General features: G+C 41.7%; 2 protein-coding genes across 17 annotated transcripts in view; both read left to right on the top strand.

Annotated features, from left to right (window-relative positions):
* The window catches only part of dlg5a (discs, large homolog 5a (Drosophila)), a gene marked incomplete in the record, with an annotated part of 55,900 nt that extends 54,179 nt beyond the window's left edge, over positions 1-1,721 (top strand). Inside the window, 1 exon segment of the mRNA XM_048232913.1 lies at positions 38-1,721. Within this exon segment, the coding sequence (XP_048088870.1) occupies positions 38-132 (95 nt within the window).
* A 1,531-nt stretch (positions 1,722-3,252) lies between these two features.
* Positions 3,253-19,852, top strand: part of kcnma1a (potassium large conductance calcium-activated channel, subfamily M, alpha member 1a) — a 105,587-nt gene continuing 88,987 nt past the window's right edge. For 6 of the 16 annotated variants that reach the window (XM_048232916.1, XM_048232919.1, XM_048232921.1 and 3 more), the window contains exon 1: positions 3,256-4,191. In XM_048232916.1, coding sequence (XP_048088873.1) covers positions 3,904-4,191 — 288 coding nt within the window. In that variant the 5' untranslated portion in view covers positions 3,256-3,903. Of the gene's footprint in view, positions 4,192-19,852 lie in introns of all 16 variants that reach the window. The other 10 variants (XM_048232925.1, XM_048232922.1, XM_048232924.1 and 7 more) reach the window with 5 other exon arrangements.

A 19,852-nucleotide genomic window follows, 5' to 3' on the forward strand; every position in this document is an offset into this window, starting at 1 on the left:
TTTGTTTTGTTTTGTTTGTATTTTTCTCTCCTCTCAGGGGTGGTCCAGGCAGGGAGTCTGGCCTACATTTGCACTCAGATCGAGACCATCGTGGATCAAGAGCAAAGCAAAGTCCTCTGGATTCCCGATTGATCACCATTTTAAATCACACATCGCCGCCAACACCTACAATAAAAACAGATAAAACACTAGAACAACAACAACTACTACAACAACAACATCAACAACAGCGACTACAAAAACACATCGCTGAACACTAAACAACTACAAGAACACTAAACACCTTGACCATGTGAAGGGGTACAACAGACTAAACGTATGTGTGTGTTGTTAATGACATGTTCACATTTCTATTGCATTTGCATCACTGCGGCCCCTGGCCACTTTGACACTACCGAAGCTTTTTTTTCCCTTCAGTCACAATAGTAACACTTCATTTCAGGCAAAAACAAACACTCGTTTACAATCAACAACAGTTGTGTTTATGTACTTTTGTCTTGCGTACTTGAATGTGTTTTCTCTCTCTCTCTTTTTTTTAATTTTTGAAACCTCACCCATCCTTTAATCCCAAGCCTCTCCCCAATTCTGTGTTCTTTGTACTGGTCAGAGCAGACCTGTTTGAGGGTTTCATCTTTGATAACGTATTAGCTACTATTAGCCTGGGGTACTCCTAAGGAAAGATTATGTTTGTCGCTAGCATGCAACAGCCTAATGACACACGTTATTTGTCTCTTCTTGATTTAATCATGTAAAATCTCACTGCTAGGTTGCAGACTTGGTCTAATGTAGCAAGTGATGATGCTCGCTCTGTGGGAAATTACCCAATGTCTTTTATTTTCTCCTGTGTGTTCCTCGTCTCTTATTCTCGTCGATTTTAATGTATCTATTTAAAGGACAAGAAGTACTGGTGCAATTTGTTTTGACGGTATGGTCATTTAATATTTCCCTCCTTGTTAATTTCCGATTAACTTTTTTTTATATTATTATTATTATTATTATTATTGATATTAATGTTGATGTTATTTAATATGGTTGTGTAGCTCTGAAGTGAGATGCAGATATGTTACTAAAGGATGAATCCAGTGCTCAGTCTTAACAGAATCCTGTCCCTCAGTATAACATTGTGCCAAATCTCCAAGTCTCCCTTCTTATTTTGGCTCTGTTTTGCACTTGAATCTTTCCCTTCTAGCATTTACGCTCTGAAATATATTTTTGTTATCATATTGCTGTTTTATTTTAGGTACGTTGACTAGTTATCCTGTACAAGCAAATGCAAGTGGTGTGTGTGTGTGTGTGTGCGCATGTGTGTGTGTGCGCGCATGTGTCTGTGCACATATGTAAGTGTGCGTGTGTGTATCGTCAGTGTGTTCCCCATATCATGTCCCTAACATTTCACTAATGTCCTGTACACAAAGCAGGAATTGTTCTCCTACTTTAAATCATGAAGTGAAAAAGGGATGTTCTCTTGCACATTTTTTTTTATTAAGAAAATGCTATCCTGTGGTTGGACCATCTATTCACAACAAACCATTTGGAATCATTACTTCAGTGATGTCAAAAGAACTTTGCTGGGTTTTCCAGTAAGTGATTACTGTAAGAGAGACATTTCTCGCAATTGAAGACACCAAATGTGTAAGCATTATGCTCAAATTGGGATTCTTCTCAATGAATAGACATGACCTCTATCTAATGTTAAATTAATAAATACAACTTAAATTGTGCTCTCTGTGTGTCTTGTCCATATCTACTTTTTGGATCCTAATTTCAGGGCCACCTGTATAGAGTGATTTTTGGTTGGCTCATTTTATACTGTATATCCATAGTGTGTGTTAATGTTAAGTGGTTACAGTAAAAACAAATTGAAGAGATGATCTAGCCATACCAAAGAGTCTATGCACTGAGATACTTAAAATAGTTTTATAATGTGGTCTGTGATGAGTTTGTTTAGCTCCTCAAAAAGAAAGTCTTTAGCTTTTTATAAAACAATGTCATAGTGAAGTAGTTTTAGCTTGAATTCTGTTTTAGATGCATTTACAGCTGGACATAACATCGATCACAAACCTAACGTAACCTTAAGAAATTCTTCATGCCTGAAAATGCAGGCATCAAGGAGACGCATAGCCTAGGCTAGGTTAAATCGTCATTCGGGCACTAGATGGGGTAGTTTCACTGAAACTTTGCCTACTTCATCTCATACAGAAGGCAATCAACGAAAGTGATCATATTCCATTTCACATTTGGCCAGAATTGGCTTGGCTTAGATTAGATAAGCAGGTTTCCCCCCCTTTAAATAACTAGGCCTACATATATTGGGATCATATGGTAGCCTAGTCTTCACACTAAACATGTTTTAAAACATACAAAATAGTGAGGAGATGGAGGGAAAATAATACTGCATAGCTTATCTACACTGTGGCCAAGAGGCCTACCATATGCTGTAGACTAGACAAAACATCACATCACTTAGCTATTTTAGCCTGCTCAAACATGGAATGCAGTAGGCTATTCGCCAATGCCGAATGACTTGGCATTTCAGCTGATGTATTACATTTGCTAGTTTGTTTATTTCAGAAAAATGTCTCTTTTTACGATATGAATTACAAAAGTTGCCCAATCAATTTTTAGAATGCCCTGCAGTGACGGGCACCGGTATCCATACAGCAAATCTGAAGATGTTGTAAATGACCGAGCGACATACGGGGCAAATCTTATCAATCATAATGAGAAGGTCAAGAAGATGACACCATATTTAATCATGTAGCCTCGTCGTCAAGGTCTGTTAGCGTGGTTAATGCTAAATCGTGCGCTTCGGAGGAGGGGGATCGCATCAGTCGCTGTAGCGCTCAACAGGTTTTCAAATGGAGTTCACATCCTCTAAGGATGAAGTGATGAAAACATGTTTGCCCTCCATTTGTACCATAATCGTAGACTAACCTATACTTCCTCATAATATTTTGCCATTTGATAGTCTCTGTGCAAAACAGTTGCGCAAAAATATTTCTTTATGAAAAATCCATAATGTTGCAATGAAGTAAATAGGCGTCGTTTTGGTCTAATCCTCACAAACCGGTGCTGCAAATCAAGTGCATTTCCGCTCTTTACGGCTCCACCCAGTAGGCTACAGTGCCGCTTTGTTTTGAAATTTAAGTCAGAGTATGTTGACGTTAACGGCATGAAATAAATATACGTTTCTTAATACTATTACAAACTATACATTGACGTGCCGTCAGCGTCTAGTGTTACAGGCTTCTACACAAGCGGGTTTTGTGTTTAGACTCCGCCTTCGTACCTGTAAATCTCCCCCGCTGAGTTGCAGTTGACAGGGAATATCAGCTGGCGTCTGGCGACGCTAGATGAGCAGAAAAAGAACAACAGTTAAAATACATGTAGGCTAGTACTTTACGGATTATTCACGAAAGGACTGTGAATCTGGACCGCGTTCCACGGTTAGCAGACAAAATCAGCAGTAGGCTAGGGCTAAACTGAGGTTATCGACAAGGTGGAGTTTGGAAAACGTCTGTTTGACACTACTGTTCTGTTCGATATGTAGGCTAAATGTGAGAGATTCGCGGTCATCAAGCGTGCTGAGCGTTCACAACAAAGCATTGGGATTAATTACAAGGAAACTGTAAAATATGAATATTTGAACAATTTGTTTCTCATCTGGAGATTGAACACAGCACACTCGGAACGTTTCGTGAAGGACCTGATGCGTTTGGAGGTGGAGTGCAAGTGGCGATTTGGACGAAGTTACACTCGGCTGTGCGTCACTGGTTACTCTGGGTACTGATTTGTATAAAGGAGAATTGATGAGACCGTATCGAAGGAAAGGGGTGGCAGCTGAAGCAACATGGCTGAACATGGGTTAGGGGGCGCTGACAGGTGCTCCTCTCAAACCTCTGGATGTTAGTTCTTGAGGATGGCAACCGTTCTGTTGGCACTGGCAATAGTATAATGACTAATTATAAAAGTGGCAATTTTAAGCCGGGGACGTCCTCTATCCATATGTCCAAGATGGACGTGATCATCCCGTATTCGCCCGACGTGCCCTGCGATAATGGTCAGCGCATGTGGTGGGCATTCCTTGCTTCGTCCATGGTCACTTTCTTTGGAGGTTTATTCATCATACTTTTATGGCGAACTCTGAAATACCTGTGGACTGTGTGTTGCCACTGTAACGTCAAAAAGAAGGTAATTTCTGACTTATGGTTCCGTCTATTCTAATATGTGCTGTGCTTGAAATGTCACACATCTCCTTTATCATATCTTCTTTCAGTGTACGATTATTAGATAGGTACACATCAGAAACCCTCAAAAAGACGGGATTTACGGCCATGGGATGACAATTACATCATTCCCATCACACAAGCGCGCACACAACTGTCAAAGTGTGAAAACAGGGCAACATCACTGTCAGACATAGCACAACGAATTATTCTAGAAAGTAGGCTAAGCGTCGTGCGTGGGCGCATTTGCGCGTATAAAGTAAACATATTCGCTCTCCACCAGATATATAGTTTAATGTTATACGTTATAGCCAGTTGCTGAATCTCTTTGCACTTTGCACCACTTGTTGTTCGTATCACCTCTAAAGTTTTTCAAGATGAACATTAACGGAAATATCTAGATTTTCTATGACGTGCGCATTCGCTCTCCAAGGAACATATTCCGCGCATCCGGCCGTGCGTGTACAGTATGTATATGTAACATGCATTTTACGACAAGCAGTCATATTATGTTGGATTAATACATCTACATAATTTATAAGATTTGACCACGAACACGTTTTGTATTTGAACAATGACATGGTCTCATTAACTTACAAACAATATTCAAAAATGTTATTTACATTTTTGTCAAGCCTTACCACACAAAAATAAACATTAAAGCTGCGCAAATTAACGCTAGTAAAGCGATTTGGGAAGTCGCGAGCTGCAACAATGTTTCCTCCTCTTGGGTTTGACTTCCAGCCAGAGTCAGGAATAGGTCTGCCCGGCCATAGCTTGTCTAAACACCCCTCTTGTCAGCTGTTGCTCCTGTTCTGTCCCCTGTCAAACACTGTTCTCTGAATTCTGCGAGACATTGCTGAAAGGTCTCACCGAAGTCAAACGGCTGCTTTACAGTGAGGCATGTGGTTGTTTGTCGCGCTGCGTGCCACTAGCGGAAAGTTCATGCTGTATAGGAGGATATATTGTCTCTTACACAAACCAGCTTGTTTTCTGCCCGTCTGTGGAGAAACCAACGGAAAGAGAGGATATTTGTGTTACAGGGCAGGACAGTTATCAACAAGTTGATTGCTTTTCCATTAATAATAGTCTATTATGTTCTTGAATGAGGTCTTTTTAGTTTGACAGGTTCATACGTGCCTATTGTTTGCTACCTGTCGGCATCAGATATCCTTACTTTACAGATTTACAGTCCATAAAGATAGCAGGCTATTCTATTCAACTTTCATGAAATGGACTACAGTTCTTAACCTTCAACATCTGCATGAAATATGACAGACGTTGATGCAAACTATTTGCCTATTCAGACACCTTTATGAGGTATGGATAGATGTAGAAAACTGGATAGGCCTGTCAATTTTGTTACTGCTATGTATTACAGTGAACAATCCCTCTAGCTCTGCCATTTAAAACGAATTGTACGATGACTATGTGGGCATTTTTAGTATGTCCATTTTTAGTAAACAAGTCTTTGGGTTTTATGAGGTCAGGGTACACTTGTTTTTTCTCTGTATTGAGTGTGAACGATGTGGAAATAATGCATTACATTTACGACAGTTGGGTTTGACTTTGACTGATAAAGAAATGTTTGGTTTGCTTCCACAAGTTCAATCTTTTGAAGATAAAGAGGTTTTGCTCAGCTTTAACAAATGAGTCTGTCACAACTTTAGCTCACAATCAGATCGTATTTATATGATGCATGGGATAAAATAAACAAAAAATGCACGTACAGCATTGCAACTTACTACCACTTTTTTCCACATCTAAATGTTTCCCTCTACAATTTTTAACACTATAAGACAGCTACCAGCTATCACTTCAGCTCAGTTTCCTGAAAGTGGCACACCATTTCAGAGGGATATTCAAGGCCAGATTGCAATGCACACACAGACTCACAAATCCAAACATTTAATTGAAACTGTCACCAAAATGGACTAAGAGGAGATTGCTGTCTTGCAATTGGCATTTCGCTTGAAACAACTTCCTTGGATGAAACTAGAACCGTAAATGAATAGATATTTCTTCCCACAAGCACACAGGGTATCTCTGCTTCTCACTGTCAGCTGATGTGACCACTGCTTCCATTGCCAACTGCCAGGGTAGTGACCTTCAAAAGCCCTTGGCCCCTACAGTGGGCATGGTTGGCTCGGTGGCATTTTACCCTTCAAAGAGGCTGGTGCTGGTGGCTTGGCTCTGTTCATGAAGAAAAACTGAGTGTTTACCTCAAAAGTGTGTGTGTGTGTGTGTGTGTTGGAGGGTATACAGTAGTATGGAATGAGAGGAATAGGCAGGAAAGAAGCCTAAAGGGCGTTTTTGCTTAATTGCATCGTAAGCAGTGGTCATAATTTAATTTACCAGTGTTGGTGAACTATATGTCCAATTGACTTTGTATGTAATTCTGTGACTTTCCTCAAGGTGCAACATATGTGTTGCGTCATTGGAAAATATATTATTTTCCAACCCAAGGCCATAATGTAATTATGAAGGCACTATGGAAAGGGACAAATCTCTTCAACATCGAAACTACTGGGCGTTCTGTAAAGCTTTTCTCTTTGAAAACTAAACAAATACAAACTTGATTTTGGAATGCAGAGTGCATTCACATTTGACCATTTAAACATAAAAGCAGAGGATGCTGCATGCTCTGGGTGAGCCATCTGTTGGCCTTTAAGTCCCCTTCAGAGTGTATTCTGGAGAGGTCTGGGCAGGGGGGTGTCTCTCTCTCTCTCTCCCCCTCTCTCTCACATCCTTGATGAGCCACCCATGAAAAACAAAGCTCTTGAAATCATGACAAATTGGATAATTTTCTGCTACTTCTGCGGTGATGTTGATTACTGCTCAGATAACTGAGTTTGTCAATCAAGTGATCATATACCCATCTGTTTATTTTAAATTGAGCACCACCATCTTGTGCGTGCGTGTGTGTGTGTGTGTGTGTGTGTGTGTGTGTGCTTATGTGCTTGTGTGTTTGTGCTTGTGGGTGTCGGTGTGTGTGTGTGTGTGTGCGCGCTCGTGCATGTATGTTTGTCTATGTGACGGTGCAGTGCTGGGTTATCTTCAGGGGATGGCCAGGATTAAGTGGGGTGAGGTTGCATTTAAGACATATTCAGGTCAAACTTCCCATCACAAATGCGATTATTGGTCAGAAGGGAAGGGAGCTGCTCTGTAATTTTGTTTGTCAGCCAGCAAAGGAGGGGATGCCTTACTTTCAGGTATTTTTAAATAGATATATATAGAGAGGGAGACAGGGATGAATTGGGTATGATGCATAGATGGATCCAAGGAGGAATAGATTCATAGTTTTTCTAACATTTAAACTTAAACAAAGTTTCTATAAACCTTTTCAACTGCATAAACAAACACGTGCATTCCTAAGGCTTTTCCGGTGGCACAGAAAACAACATTAAGGTAACATTGGGGACAAATAATAAAAAAAGAAACATGTTTTTAAGTCAGTATATTGTAGAGCATTATAAGTCCGATTCATTTTCATTTCAAAGTATCTGCATTGGTTTTGAGCATTTCAACTGGAAATCCTTGAGGAACAGATTGAAAGGGCCTATATGGTTGGCAGCCCAACAAATAGTCAGTCTCTAGATGCTAGACAAAGGAGTAACATCCAACTAATAATGTCAGAAAACAGTAATGGTGATAGATATGGCAGTCTAAATGAGTTTGTAGAGCTCCAGTAATGTAATTGAATTCTGAACCACACCCATGCACTGTCAGTCAGTAACTTCAAGACGATCCCATGACTGGTCCACAATCGTCAGACCACAACGTGTTGGGAGGCAGTCCTGAGACATATTGAGACTACACAGCTAGAATACTTAAACTCCCACAACTCTAATAGAAGATAGATATTTGCAAGGTAAGTTATCTGCAGACATAGTGTGTGTGTGTGTGTGTGTGTGTGTGTGTGTGTAAGTGCCCGTGTGTGCGTGCGTGCGTGAGTGTTTCTGTCTGTGAGTGTGTGTGTGTGTGTGTATGTGAGAAACTGAGAGAGAGAATGAATGATAATTGTTACATAATTGAATTGCTGCATATTTAATCAGATAACTTGGAAAATCTCACTTTAGGTCGGTAATGGGTAAGATCTGTTCTAAGATCATCCCTCTCAAGAATATTTGTTACACTGTTTCATGAGCTGACTGGTTTCTGAAGTATCACTATCTATCTGTGGACCTATTAATCACTGAGCATAAATTAAACATTGTCACCATTTGTCATCTTCGCAGTGAGTCATTTCTGCAGTAATTATGCAATCGAGTGGCAACCATCAGCTCAACCCAGCTGCCAAAAAAGAGGAGAGTGAACCAGTCAGGCGGATGGCATGGTTGGGTCTGTTGGTGCTAATGTAACATGTAGGGGATGAGTGTGGTTAGTTTCTCTTTCTCTGCTCTCTCACTCTCACTCTCTCTCTCTCTCTCTCTCTCTCTACCTCTCTCTCTCTCTCCTTGACTTCCATTCATCAGATTTCTCTAGGCCCGACTCTTTTAAATGCAATTCATGCTGTCATTTATTGAAAAACAGTGTAATTCATACTCCCCTTTGAATGTGTCGCTCAGAACCTTTCCAGTGCCCAAGGTTTGTTTTCATTTCCCATGCCTTGATCCATCCATAGGTAACTGGTTTTGTTGTGCCAGCTTAACACAAACCCTGTCCCCAAACAGCAGTGTCCTCAGGGTCCTTTCCCCACACTTAAATGCAGTGTCATGCACCTATATTGTATATGGATCGGATGTCCCTGTTGCTTGGTAACAGCAGAAGTGTTTCATTAGAAGGCATAATCTCACTTATGCAATTGTCTGGGCTATTCAGCACCCCCCCCCCCCTCCCCCTCCCACCTCATCGACGATCTTGAGAATCATAAAGGGGTCTTATCTCTTATCAATTAAATTCATTATTGATCTTTATTTTTCTATCGAACTTCACATGTGAAAAGCATAAGCGTGTGTCCACTTCATCTACACACACACCTATATGCAGTGCCCACACAGCACACACATTCAACATACCACATCCCCGTTATCTTTCTTAGATGGGAGTTGATGAGCTGCAACAGCAACATCTCAAACAAACAACCAACATATCATTAAAAATGCACATTTCCCACTTGTTGTTATAGTAGTAGTATTGTTGTTGTTATTATTGTTGTTTAGAAAGACTACGCTCTCATTGTCCAGGCTGCACGTTTTTGTGTCATTGATTTTTTTTGTTGCAACAATCGGGCTCCACCCTTTCCTGCCCCTTTGAAGGCCATTGCGATGCCCTCTGGTCACAGCTGAGTGCTCGAGTGACAATTCGAAGCGGCTGTTCTCTGGGTCCGTGTCTGGATTAATGGCCGCTGTTATCTGCTGAAGAGGCGCAGGTGAGACCTCGATAAACAGCAGAAGGGCAAAGCAACGCACAACCTTCGCAGCTCAGGTGGGGGCTCCGTGTTCCCCCTTGGTTTAGCTCTAATGCCCAATCACCATATTGGATGTGGACTGGACACACAGCGGCATAATTGCTTTGCAAATTAACTTTTTATTTCTCCTCCTCCTCCTCTTCCTCCTTTACTGCTGCCTTTGCTGTATGTAATGGATCCCTCGGTCCCTTGTTGAGTATAGGGCAGTAGATAGATAGATAGATAGATAGATAGATAGATACGTTATTGATCCCTAGGGGAAATTCAAGAATGTAAGTCAATAATGAAGAACCATCATAGTAATAGATTGAAAAGTCATAATAAAGCTACAGTCTCTACTGAGTAAAAAGTCAATTAAGATCAGTGTGTGTGTGTGTGTGTGTAGGCAGTAGTGCTTTTTGGTCAAAAGGGCTTGACAGTATTCTTCCTCTTTTGCTGCCACTATTACTGTTTAGTGTCCAGACTGTCTGGTTGAGGGATCATGCACAAACAAAAAACAAACACACACACACACACACACACACACACATTCTCAATGACACTGAATAAGATTTAACATGATGAATGAATGCCCACAGAATACTAAAGAGGCCTTTGCGTTTGTAAAGAAGCTTATGGTACTGCTGTTGTCTGATATTAATGTCATGCTTTTCATAAAGCTGTTTTAATATGTGATTAGATGTGACGGTCATCAGGCCAGTCTTTTAGATAGGCTGTTCTTCATACATACAAGTCTTAACCACTACCATTAGCTGATTTATTCCGGCTTTCTGTGGTTGGAGAGGTTAGTCGACTGAATTTAAATGCCAGCTTGGAGAGCGATGTGTCATTTCAGCTTGGATGGATTGATTGTAAAGAGGCACCCTTCAAAGCATCACAATCCACGTTTCAGGCATGAATAGCAAACCATCAAAATATTGACCTTTAAATATAGTCATCCTTACCTTTTCAAAGCCTTCTAATGAAATGGTTATCATACAGCTTTGTGCAGATAACACAAGGGTGTGGATATCACTGGAAGCCCCAGGCATTTTAATGGAGACAGTTGTGCTAAGATGTGATTATGTTTGGATCTATGATATTACAGAGAGTGCAATAGATTGGATTTCTTAATAGAAATCACATGGCCATTATCTTAAGGGTTGCAATCGTTTGTGCAATCCTGCAGCCCAAGCGCTATATAATCCTAACTACCTGTTGCTATCAAAATCTAAGATTATTATTAAGATTTCTGTAACTCCTCTCTCTCAGTTTATCTTCACCTCCATCCTCTGTTCCATCCTCATCGTATTTAGTCTTGATTTCGTCCTTATGCCCGAGGGCTTTGCTGATCATTAACCCTTAAAGGAGTACCGTCACACCGGTGTGACGGGAATGTTGAGAAATGAACGTTCTAAAGAATATCTGGGTTCATTGAATTCAACATAGAATTTTAGAACCTTCAATTGTTGCGGAACTTAGAACGTTCAAAAACCTACACCTTTAAGGGTCAAGGCAGCTGATATGTGCTCCTGCCCTATTACACAGATGGAGTGCTGCAATCAGTCTTACCTATGACTGTCAGGGTATGATTGAAATCTCTGTATTTACTGATCAACTTCAAATCACCCCTCATCAGTCGCGTTCTCTCTCATCAGGCCAAAGCCAGGGGATTGTTTTAATGGGGATTTGTGTATAGCAAAGTATACTGGAGGCAAAGCTGTTGATGTTGGAATATCCCAGTGACATATAGCCTCACACACAACAAAAGCACAACATGCGTCTCTCCTTTTGGTTCTACATTTGCATGTATTCATTTAGCAGACACTGTTGTCCAAAGTGACTTACATTACAAGGGCATTGTTACATTGTCCCCAGAGCAACTCAGGGTTAAGTGCTTTGCTCAAGGGCACTACGGTGGAAGCCGGGATTTGAACCCACAACTTTTTAGGCTACTGCACGCTAGCCCAGCTCCTTAACCACTACACTACCACCGCAACCATCACTCCCATCACTTCTCTCTCTCATCAGCGTCCTTATGGCTGGTGCTCCATCCATGTGGTGGCGCTCAACAGCCTGAATACCTGCCTCCCGTGTCTCTCTCCATCACTCTCTGGCTGTGTCCGTTTAGCGACCGTAATAATAATTGCAGCCTCTCCGAGGCGAGCGCTGAGCACTGAGGGAGATGAAATATGAACGTGGTAATAAGTAGCCTCAAGCACTTCACTGTGAGGCGGGCTGCAGCAATTAACCAAATGGCCTCGCGCTCCAATCAGAGATATCTGGAAACCCCCAGAGTTGAGCTGAGACCAAGATGAGAAGACTTGTTTTGGGGCGGGGGTGTTGGGGATTGTGTGTATGTGTGTGTGTGGGGGGGTTGAGGGGTGTGTGTGTGTGTCCGTGTGTGTGTGTGTGTGTGGGGGGGGGTGTTGGGGGGTGTGTGTGTGTGTGTGTGTAGGGGTGTTGGGGAGTGTGTGTGTGTCCGTGTGTGTTGGGGTGTGTGTTCCTAAGTAGGCAACAGGGGGAAGAGAGTTGAAAAATGAAACCTCTAGGGCCTCATTTAATACCCAGAGCCCTGTATATGGAAACAGTCTTCAGGAGCAAGCGCAGCATGAGCGAGAGAGGGCTGGTCAGGTGTAATTGCTGGATTTTTGCTAATGAACACAATGGTTAATGAGTGCTAACACAGGGGTTTCTTCACAAAGTCTTTTCTTTTACCTTCACAATGATTATGCAAAATGGAGCAAAAAGACAAAACATAGGGGTATACTTTTGTAATGTAGCTGTCGGCACAACACAAAGGGACAGTTTCCTCTCCATGGGTTAGGCCTGGTCCTGGACTAGTCTTAGTCCATCTATGGGAAACCAGCCCAAAGTGTAATGGTTTAACAGAAGCTACTGTAAGTGTAGCTTCTATAGCTACACTTCTATAATTATTCCTCCCATTTCCTGGTTTGGTGGAGTCTCACTTAAAGGTCTGGCCCTCTCTTCTAAAAAGATCGATGTCTCGCAGATTTACAGTGGAGACTGGAATAGCTCTTCATGGAAACCTCATGAAATGACTGAGCAAGTGTTTCAATAATGCAGAGACCTGCCAGGATTCTCACTGACCGCAAGCTTTATCTTCACTCTTAATGGGTTTGTTGAAATAGATTATTCCATGTGTCTATTTATAACAAGAAATAGAGGACATTTTAATTAGACAGATTCATTAAAAAGCATCGATTTAAAAAAAAAAGAAGTTCCCAGCCACTTGTTCATAAAATCAGTGCATATCGCTCAACTTGCAGCCCTTTGCATATCCACAGGTGTTTGAACACAAAGAGTGTAGCGTGATGACTCAGCTAAAAACAAACATAAGGAATCCGGACATTATTTATTTATTTGTTTAACAATATTTGTCATATTATCTAACTTTACTTGTATCAGAGAGGGTTGAAGCGGATCTTTGCTTGTATCTAACTGATTAATTCTTTATTTACTCTATTACTATTAATATTTTCTTTGTAGTCACTTTTATTTATATAGTGCTTTTATATGCAGTGCACAGAGTGCAACCCAAAGTGCTCCACACACAAGACATTAGATGCCGGATGGAGAAACAATTTTACAAACAATAAAATAAAATAAACAATAAATAAACAAACAAAACACTTAATGTTGCCCCTTAACCCTGCTTGTAGGCTAATTGATTACTTTAAACTGTTCATTTTAATAATAATGTTTATTGTCATTATTGTGTTTTGATTTGGACTAAACCTCTGCTAAGAACCATAACCATAATATGTGTGTATCATTTGAGACGATGACACTCATGGTCATAATACACACATAAATATGGCATTCATTTGCACCAGAAACACAGAAAAAAAGGTGAATACTTACCTTTTTGATGATACACCCCACCCGCCTTTGATTCATGAAGAAAGCCTCTCAGGATTAATTGGTCCTGGGGATGTCTGCCATCACCACTGGCTATTTATCTTTGAACTTTGCCACAGTTTAAATAAAATATTTATAAGGGGAGCCTTTTTCAGGGGGACTGTTTTAGACACGATCATTAGTCGTGACAGGACAGCTGTGTAGAGCCAATTAAGCATTCTTCATGAGCTCCACACCATTTCCTCAAGTCTCTTTCATGCCTCCTCTTCCTCCCTCTCTCTCTCTCTCTCTCTCTCCCACCATTTTTCTTCACTTCTGCACCATGAAAGCATCTAATAGGTGTGTTTTCTGGAGATCTGTGTGCATCTTGCCGCCGTAGCTTGGCTCTGTGATTGTGATTGTTCTCTCAGTAGTGTTGTGTGTCCTTCTTCACGTGGACTCAGCAGGATTTCACACACTCAGCAGCTGCGCACCACCAGAAAACTGTTGGGCCTTTCCCATCAACAGAGTGCCAGCTCCGCTCTGGTTCACACTCCATATGGAGAACCGTTCTGAGCATTTCTACAAAAAATAAATCAGTTCGGAAACCTTAAAAAGTTGGTTTCGGAGTTGGCACCAAAAAAAAAAAAATAGCTGTTGATTTTTCCCTGTGAATCAGAATGGGCATGCCCTTCTACAGGTCAGATATGAGCACAGCACCCTCTGTTGATGACTCACTCTTGTTTTTCTTCAAAACTGGTAGAAATGCAGGTTAGTTCACTAGATAGCACCAAGATGGAAAAATTCTGAACGGAACCGGTTCCAGAACCAGTCCTCTGTTTCTGGAATCCTAGGGTTAGCACCAACCTGGCAACGCCTGCCCTGCTTCATTGAGCTTTGAGGCTCTCTCAACTGACTCTGTAACACGTCCAGTTCCAGAGGGAGAATGTTGGACTTTTTTTTCTTTTCATGAATCACTTTCCAACCGGCTTGCACCAGTGTGCCACAAGACTTCTGGACAGCTTAACCCATCACATTGTCACAGTCAGGTGCCTTGACAAGCGTTGCATCTCAAGAGAATGTCAAGAGGTAGATTTGGCACTCATGAAGAAGCAAACCATTTGCACATTATACTGCAACTAGAACTAGAAAAATGAGGCAGCAAACTGTGACAGCGACAAGTTGTTGTGTTTTTTTCCCCTCCCTGAGGACGAGAAAATTAATTAAAATGAAGTAGAGCAAGTCAATAAACTCCTGAAACTTTTTTCACCTTTTCTTTTCAGTTGAGCTTATGCCCTGAATTTCATCATGATTTGTTCAGTTGTAAAGCTCACCATTCTCTCCGCTGGGACTTGTTGGGAGCATGTAGAGAGTGAAGCTGAATCACAAGAGAAGTTGTCAAGTCGTGTGGATATTAAAACTTCTTTTCATTTTAGTTACTGACTATATATACATTCCATGTCACCTGGTGAGTCATAATCAGAATCTCTCGCTCACTATAAAACTACATCATGTCATGTCTCTTGTCTTCTTGTACTTATGTTTGGTGGAAGAAAACAAAGCAACAATAGATCTGCAAAACAGCAAGTATTCGAAAATAGACCAAATCCTTGTTCTACTGTATTTCTGGATGAATGAATAGTGTGAAAATGCCATTTACACCTTTTTCGGTAAATGGGAAACTTCCAAGTGAGTACTTCTGTGCATAGCAACTGCGTGAAGCCCTTTCTTCGAGCGCAGTATCAGCGGTTCATGAAATATTGAACCCATACTCAGTTAAATGAAGCAGTTTTCCCCTGAGCCACCACAACCCGTGGTCAGTCTCATCGTCCTCCGTCTCACAGTCCATCTCACCCACCCTACTTTTGTCCCTTTAGCCAATATTGTACTCTGTCTTCACGCCTGATGGTATTTTGTCTTACACATTACTTCTGCAATCCTCTTTTCCTAGCTCCATTCATCTCTCTTTTGAACTCTCCTCTGCGTTCCTTTCCTTGCTTTGCCCCCAGTGTCCATATATCATCGGCCATCCATCCCCCCCCTCCGCCTTGCTTTCTCTCTCCCTTTATCTCAGCCTCTCTGTCATTCTTCCTCTGTGTGTATACACAGTCACAGTGTGTGTGGTGTGTGTGTGTGTGTGTGTGTGTGTGTGTTGACCTGCTCAGCAGGGCGTTCTCTGTGCAGTGGTTGCTGTAAGCCAGGCTGTGTGTGTGTGTGTGTGTGTGTGTGTGTGTGTGTGTGTGTGTGTGTGTGTGTCTCCCTGGTTATGGTTATAAATACCTATCCCCCAGGAATTGGCTAGCTCCCCTGAGTAGCAAAATCTTAAGTCGGCCTAACAGCTGCATTGACGCCAAGCCATACCACCACCAACACCACCCCTGGCATCTTCCTGGAGTTCTGCCTCCACTTCCTCCATCTCCTCCTCCTCCTCCTCCTCCTGCTCCTGCTCCTGCTGCAGCTACCACTGCTTTAACAATTAGGCCCTGGCTGGTCCATCCTACATTTCAAACAGGGGCCACTATCCCTTTATTCATGCCTGTGTTCTGCCAGTGTCGGCTAATCGGGCTATTAGGTGCAGTCTCGTATTAAATTCATTATCTCCCACTGCAGTGGAGTAGGCTGCACTCACCGAGCCAAGAGTGGCATTCCCGCAACGAGTGGGATTCCACACGAGCAATTACGGGACTTGATTTCCTTCATGCATTCATTCAAAGCCATGTAGGGGTGATTATAGTAGGACACCTGATTTTAATGCTGAAGAGGACTTAGCGTTTAGGGCTCGCTAAATTGCTGCACTGGCTGTAATGTTGTGGCAACAGTAGCTAGGTTTTTTTTCCGCATAGTTTCCCAGCAATCCTTTACAAAACTGATTAAAATCATCTGGGAGAGGGGGAGAGAGGGCATGGATTAAGGATGTCGATTAGTGGATGGCGGAGGATGCAAACCCAGCAGTGGGTGGTACAGACAGACCTCCTTATGTTATTTCTGATTCCGTGGCACTGGGTCTAGGTGTGAAGTGAAGTCCTATCTCTAGTGCTTTCTATGCCTAGAGTTTGCATTCTAGTGCTGAATGCAAACTTGTTTATCTGATCTTGTGGTGTTAGCAAGTTCAGAGGGTTATGTCAGTAGGTGAGAACATTCATTAAACATTTCTACCTTTTTATCCATAAGGGTTTTTATTTTTAAATATATATATATATATGTATATATGTATATATATATATAATTTTTAGGGCTGTCAAAATAACTGATTCATTTCGATTAATTAATTTGAGAAAAAATAACTGATTAAAAAAATTAGTGCAGATTCCGATCGACCCCGTATGACCTTTGACCCCGAGCCATTCTAGTCAGTAAAAATTAGACTGTAAAATGAAGGAGAGAGAAGAAAACGTGCTTCCTGGATCATTGATTGGAACATTTACTTTTAAAAAACGGCCTGATGGTGTTGATAAAAAATAAAGTGTTGAAAATAAAGTCCTGCAATGAAATGCCTTGTATGTGAAAAAAAAACTTCTTCCCGAAGCACTTTTGAATTTATTTCCTCAGCATATTAGGTCATATCATAGATTATTATGGCAATTATTTGAAAAGGGAAAATAATAATAAAAGAGTTTTTGTAACTTTAATGTCACTAATGCTGATTATTCAATGATTCATTTGAATTTAAATATTTAAAATACTTTCACAGCAAAAATTATATATGCGATTAATTTAGATTAATTAATCACAGAGTATGTAATTAATTAGATTATTTTTTTTAATCGATTGACAGCCCTAATAATTTTGTGAACCACAGTTGTGAAATTAAACAAATGTGTTAGCCAACTCCAAGACTGCCAGCATTGTGGGAAAAGTCATTGGTCAGTCCATGCCAGCCCCCCATCTAAATCTGTCAATCTGGGCCCGCCCTGAACGCCCCCTCAACCCTTCCTCAAAGCCTATCTGCCACTGTACAGCAGGCAGCCTCCCGGTTGATGCAACAGCTCTGTCAGTATTGTTATGCCGAGCATTCACCCGTCCAGTGACTGTGTTGAAACTTTAATACTGTTTTGCCATGTCAGGCATAAAAATAATGTGCACTGTATGCCTAGGCATGCTTGTTATGAGGCCAGACCTTCGTCACAGCTGAACTCAGCCTAAGAGAGGGTGGGTCGTCTTCTCTGCATGGACTTGCTAGGTCGTGGTAAATGCAAAAATGGATCTGTCGAAGACAGATTTTTAGTATTGCTCTACTGGGCAATGTATCTTTCCACTGAGCTACAGTAGTTAGTTTTTTTGTGTTGGATGTTATGGACAGTGTTGATGAATTAAATGAATATTAGGTTTTCAAAGCAAATAAGAGGCATTCGACTAATAAAAGCCTCAGTCTTCATCCAAAGTGTGTTGTCGTCTTTGTCATTGTTGGCCATACAACTGCAACATTGTCAGATTGACACGTTGAAAGTTCTAATAAAAGTCTGGATCTAGGGTTACACACCACACCCCAACCCCTCTTGCTGCCCGTGTCATCACTGTGATGCACCCACCCAGCATGGTACTCTCTATAGAACTGTGACGCACACTTTGTGCCACCATGGCTTTCGCAATGTGCTGGGTCACGCCCATTCATAGAGAGGCTGGTCAATAATCAGTGATTTATGGGGGGACGGGTTCCCAACACATGCTGCATACTTACTCCCGCATGCCAGGAGTTCTTTGAAGCAACAGTCACTGACTGGGGTGGTTGGGTTAGAGTTGTGTGTTTTGTGTGTGTGTGTGTGTGTGTGAGAGAGAGAGAGAGAGAGAGAGAGAGAGAGAGAGAGGATGGTGATGGTTGTGGTGGTGGTGGGGGGGATTGCAGAGGGACACACGATAGCTCTCGGCACAGTGCTGGGAGCTACCTTTTGTTGTGCGTCTCCAGTCCCCCCCATGGAGCAGATCAAACAAGGGAAGTGGAAGGGAGGGGAAGGGAGGGGAAGCTCTGCGAAGCGGCGCATTCTCGGGAGGAGCTGTGAATATGTGGTGCCTACGCACCGAAGAAGGCGCCGAGCGCTAACACAAAGTGAAATGCTCGAGAAGTTCACCTTCTCCTAGCCTGCAACGACTGCAGTTCTCCTTGACAGCTACTCCCAAGGGCAGTCATTCTTATGCAGCCAACCAGCAAAGTTGAGCGTGCTTTTTAATCTTTTTTACCTGCGGTAAACAACATCAAAACTATGTTTGCAACAGGGGTATTAATCGTGTATGGTTATGATTCAGATAAGAACTGGAATCTAATTTGGAAAGTGCGTGGCACAATGAAATGGTTCCAGAATGAGAAGGTGGAACTGGAACCTTTCTGCGTGGAACATGCCAGACTCTCTGTTCTGTGTGCTTGTTCCCAGCGCTTGGCCCCCTGCCTCTCCCAGTAGACAGCCCACTCACACTTTGATGGTCATGAATACCATGGTGACACACAAATCAGTGGCCATGATATTATGGGTAGTCAAGTGTGTGTCACCATTCCAAAACAAGATAACTGTTCAGAGTTGCATCCATATTCCACTGCATACATACATCCAACTATAAACACAAGTTCAGAGATACAGTACGTTTGAAAAGTCTTGATTTTCAAGGATCTTGTGCTTTGCTCAGGAATGTTTTACAGTGAGTTTCTTAAGCTCTTTGTGTAGATTGCAGACTCTCCTTGGACTTTATAATTGCATCTGCAGTGCAGTGCCTGTACAAAATGTTCTCTTGCCTGTAAAATACTGCATCCATTTGACCTGAACAATATACAGTTGATTATAAGTTTTGCCATGTCATGCCAGTTTTTGTGGCTATAGGCAGACTGCTTCTGGCATCGGTAATCATATTTTTGAGTTCAAGAGCCACAGAATATTGTCTTTTAATGGTTTTAATGGTTAACCAGTGAATGTCCAGCCACACTCTATATTGCACCACTAGGGTAGCAATACACCAGACCAATTGTTCAAGAGATGTTCAAAGAACAGACAGACAGACAGACAAACACACACGCACACATGCACACACGCACACACACACACACACACACACACACACACACACACACACTCACTCAAACCGATTTCTTTCTTTATAGATAGAGGCAATCTCAGCATCCTATATTGGAGAGTTTATTTATGTCCGCTGAGTTTATTTGACTGTTGCTTTTCCCCTGTTTGTCTACACATGTGGTTATATTTGTGCCACTAAAAGTGAGTTGGTCCTCCTGTGCAGCCAGTGTGCTGTTTAGCACAGCGCCACATATTACGAGACATTCAGCTATAAAAGTAGACAGGTGGCTATAATTCACTTACTATTTTCTCTCTCTCTCTCTCTCTCTCTCTCTCTCTCTCTCTCTCTCTCTCTCTCTCTCTCTCTCTCTCTCTCT

The sequence above is a fragment of the Alosa alosa genome, chromosome 22, assembly GCF_017589495.1.
Source record: "Alosa alosa isolate M-15738 ecotype Scorff River chromosome 22, AALO_Geno_1.1, whole genome shotgun sequence".
NCBI lineage: Eukaryota > Metazoa > Chordata > Actinopteri > Clupeiformes > Clupeidae > Alosa > Alosa alosa.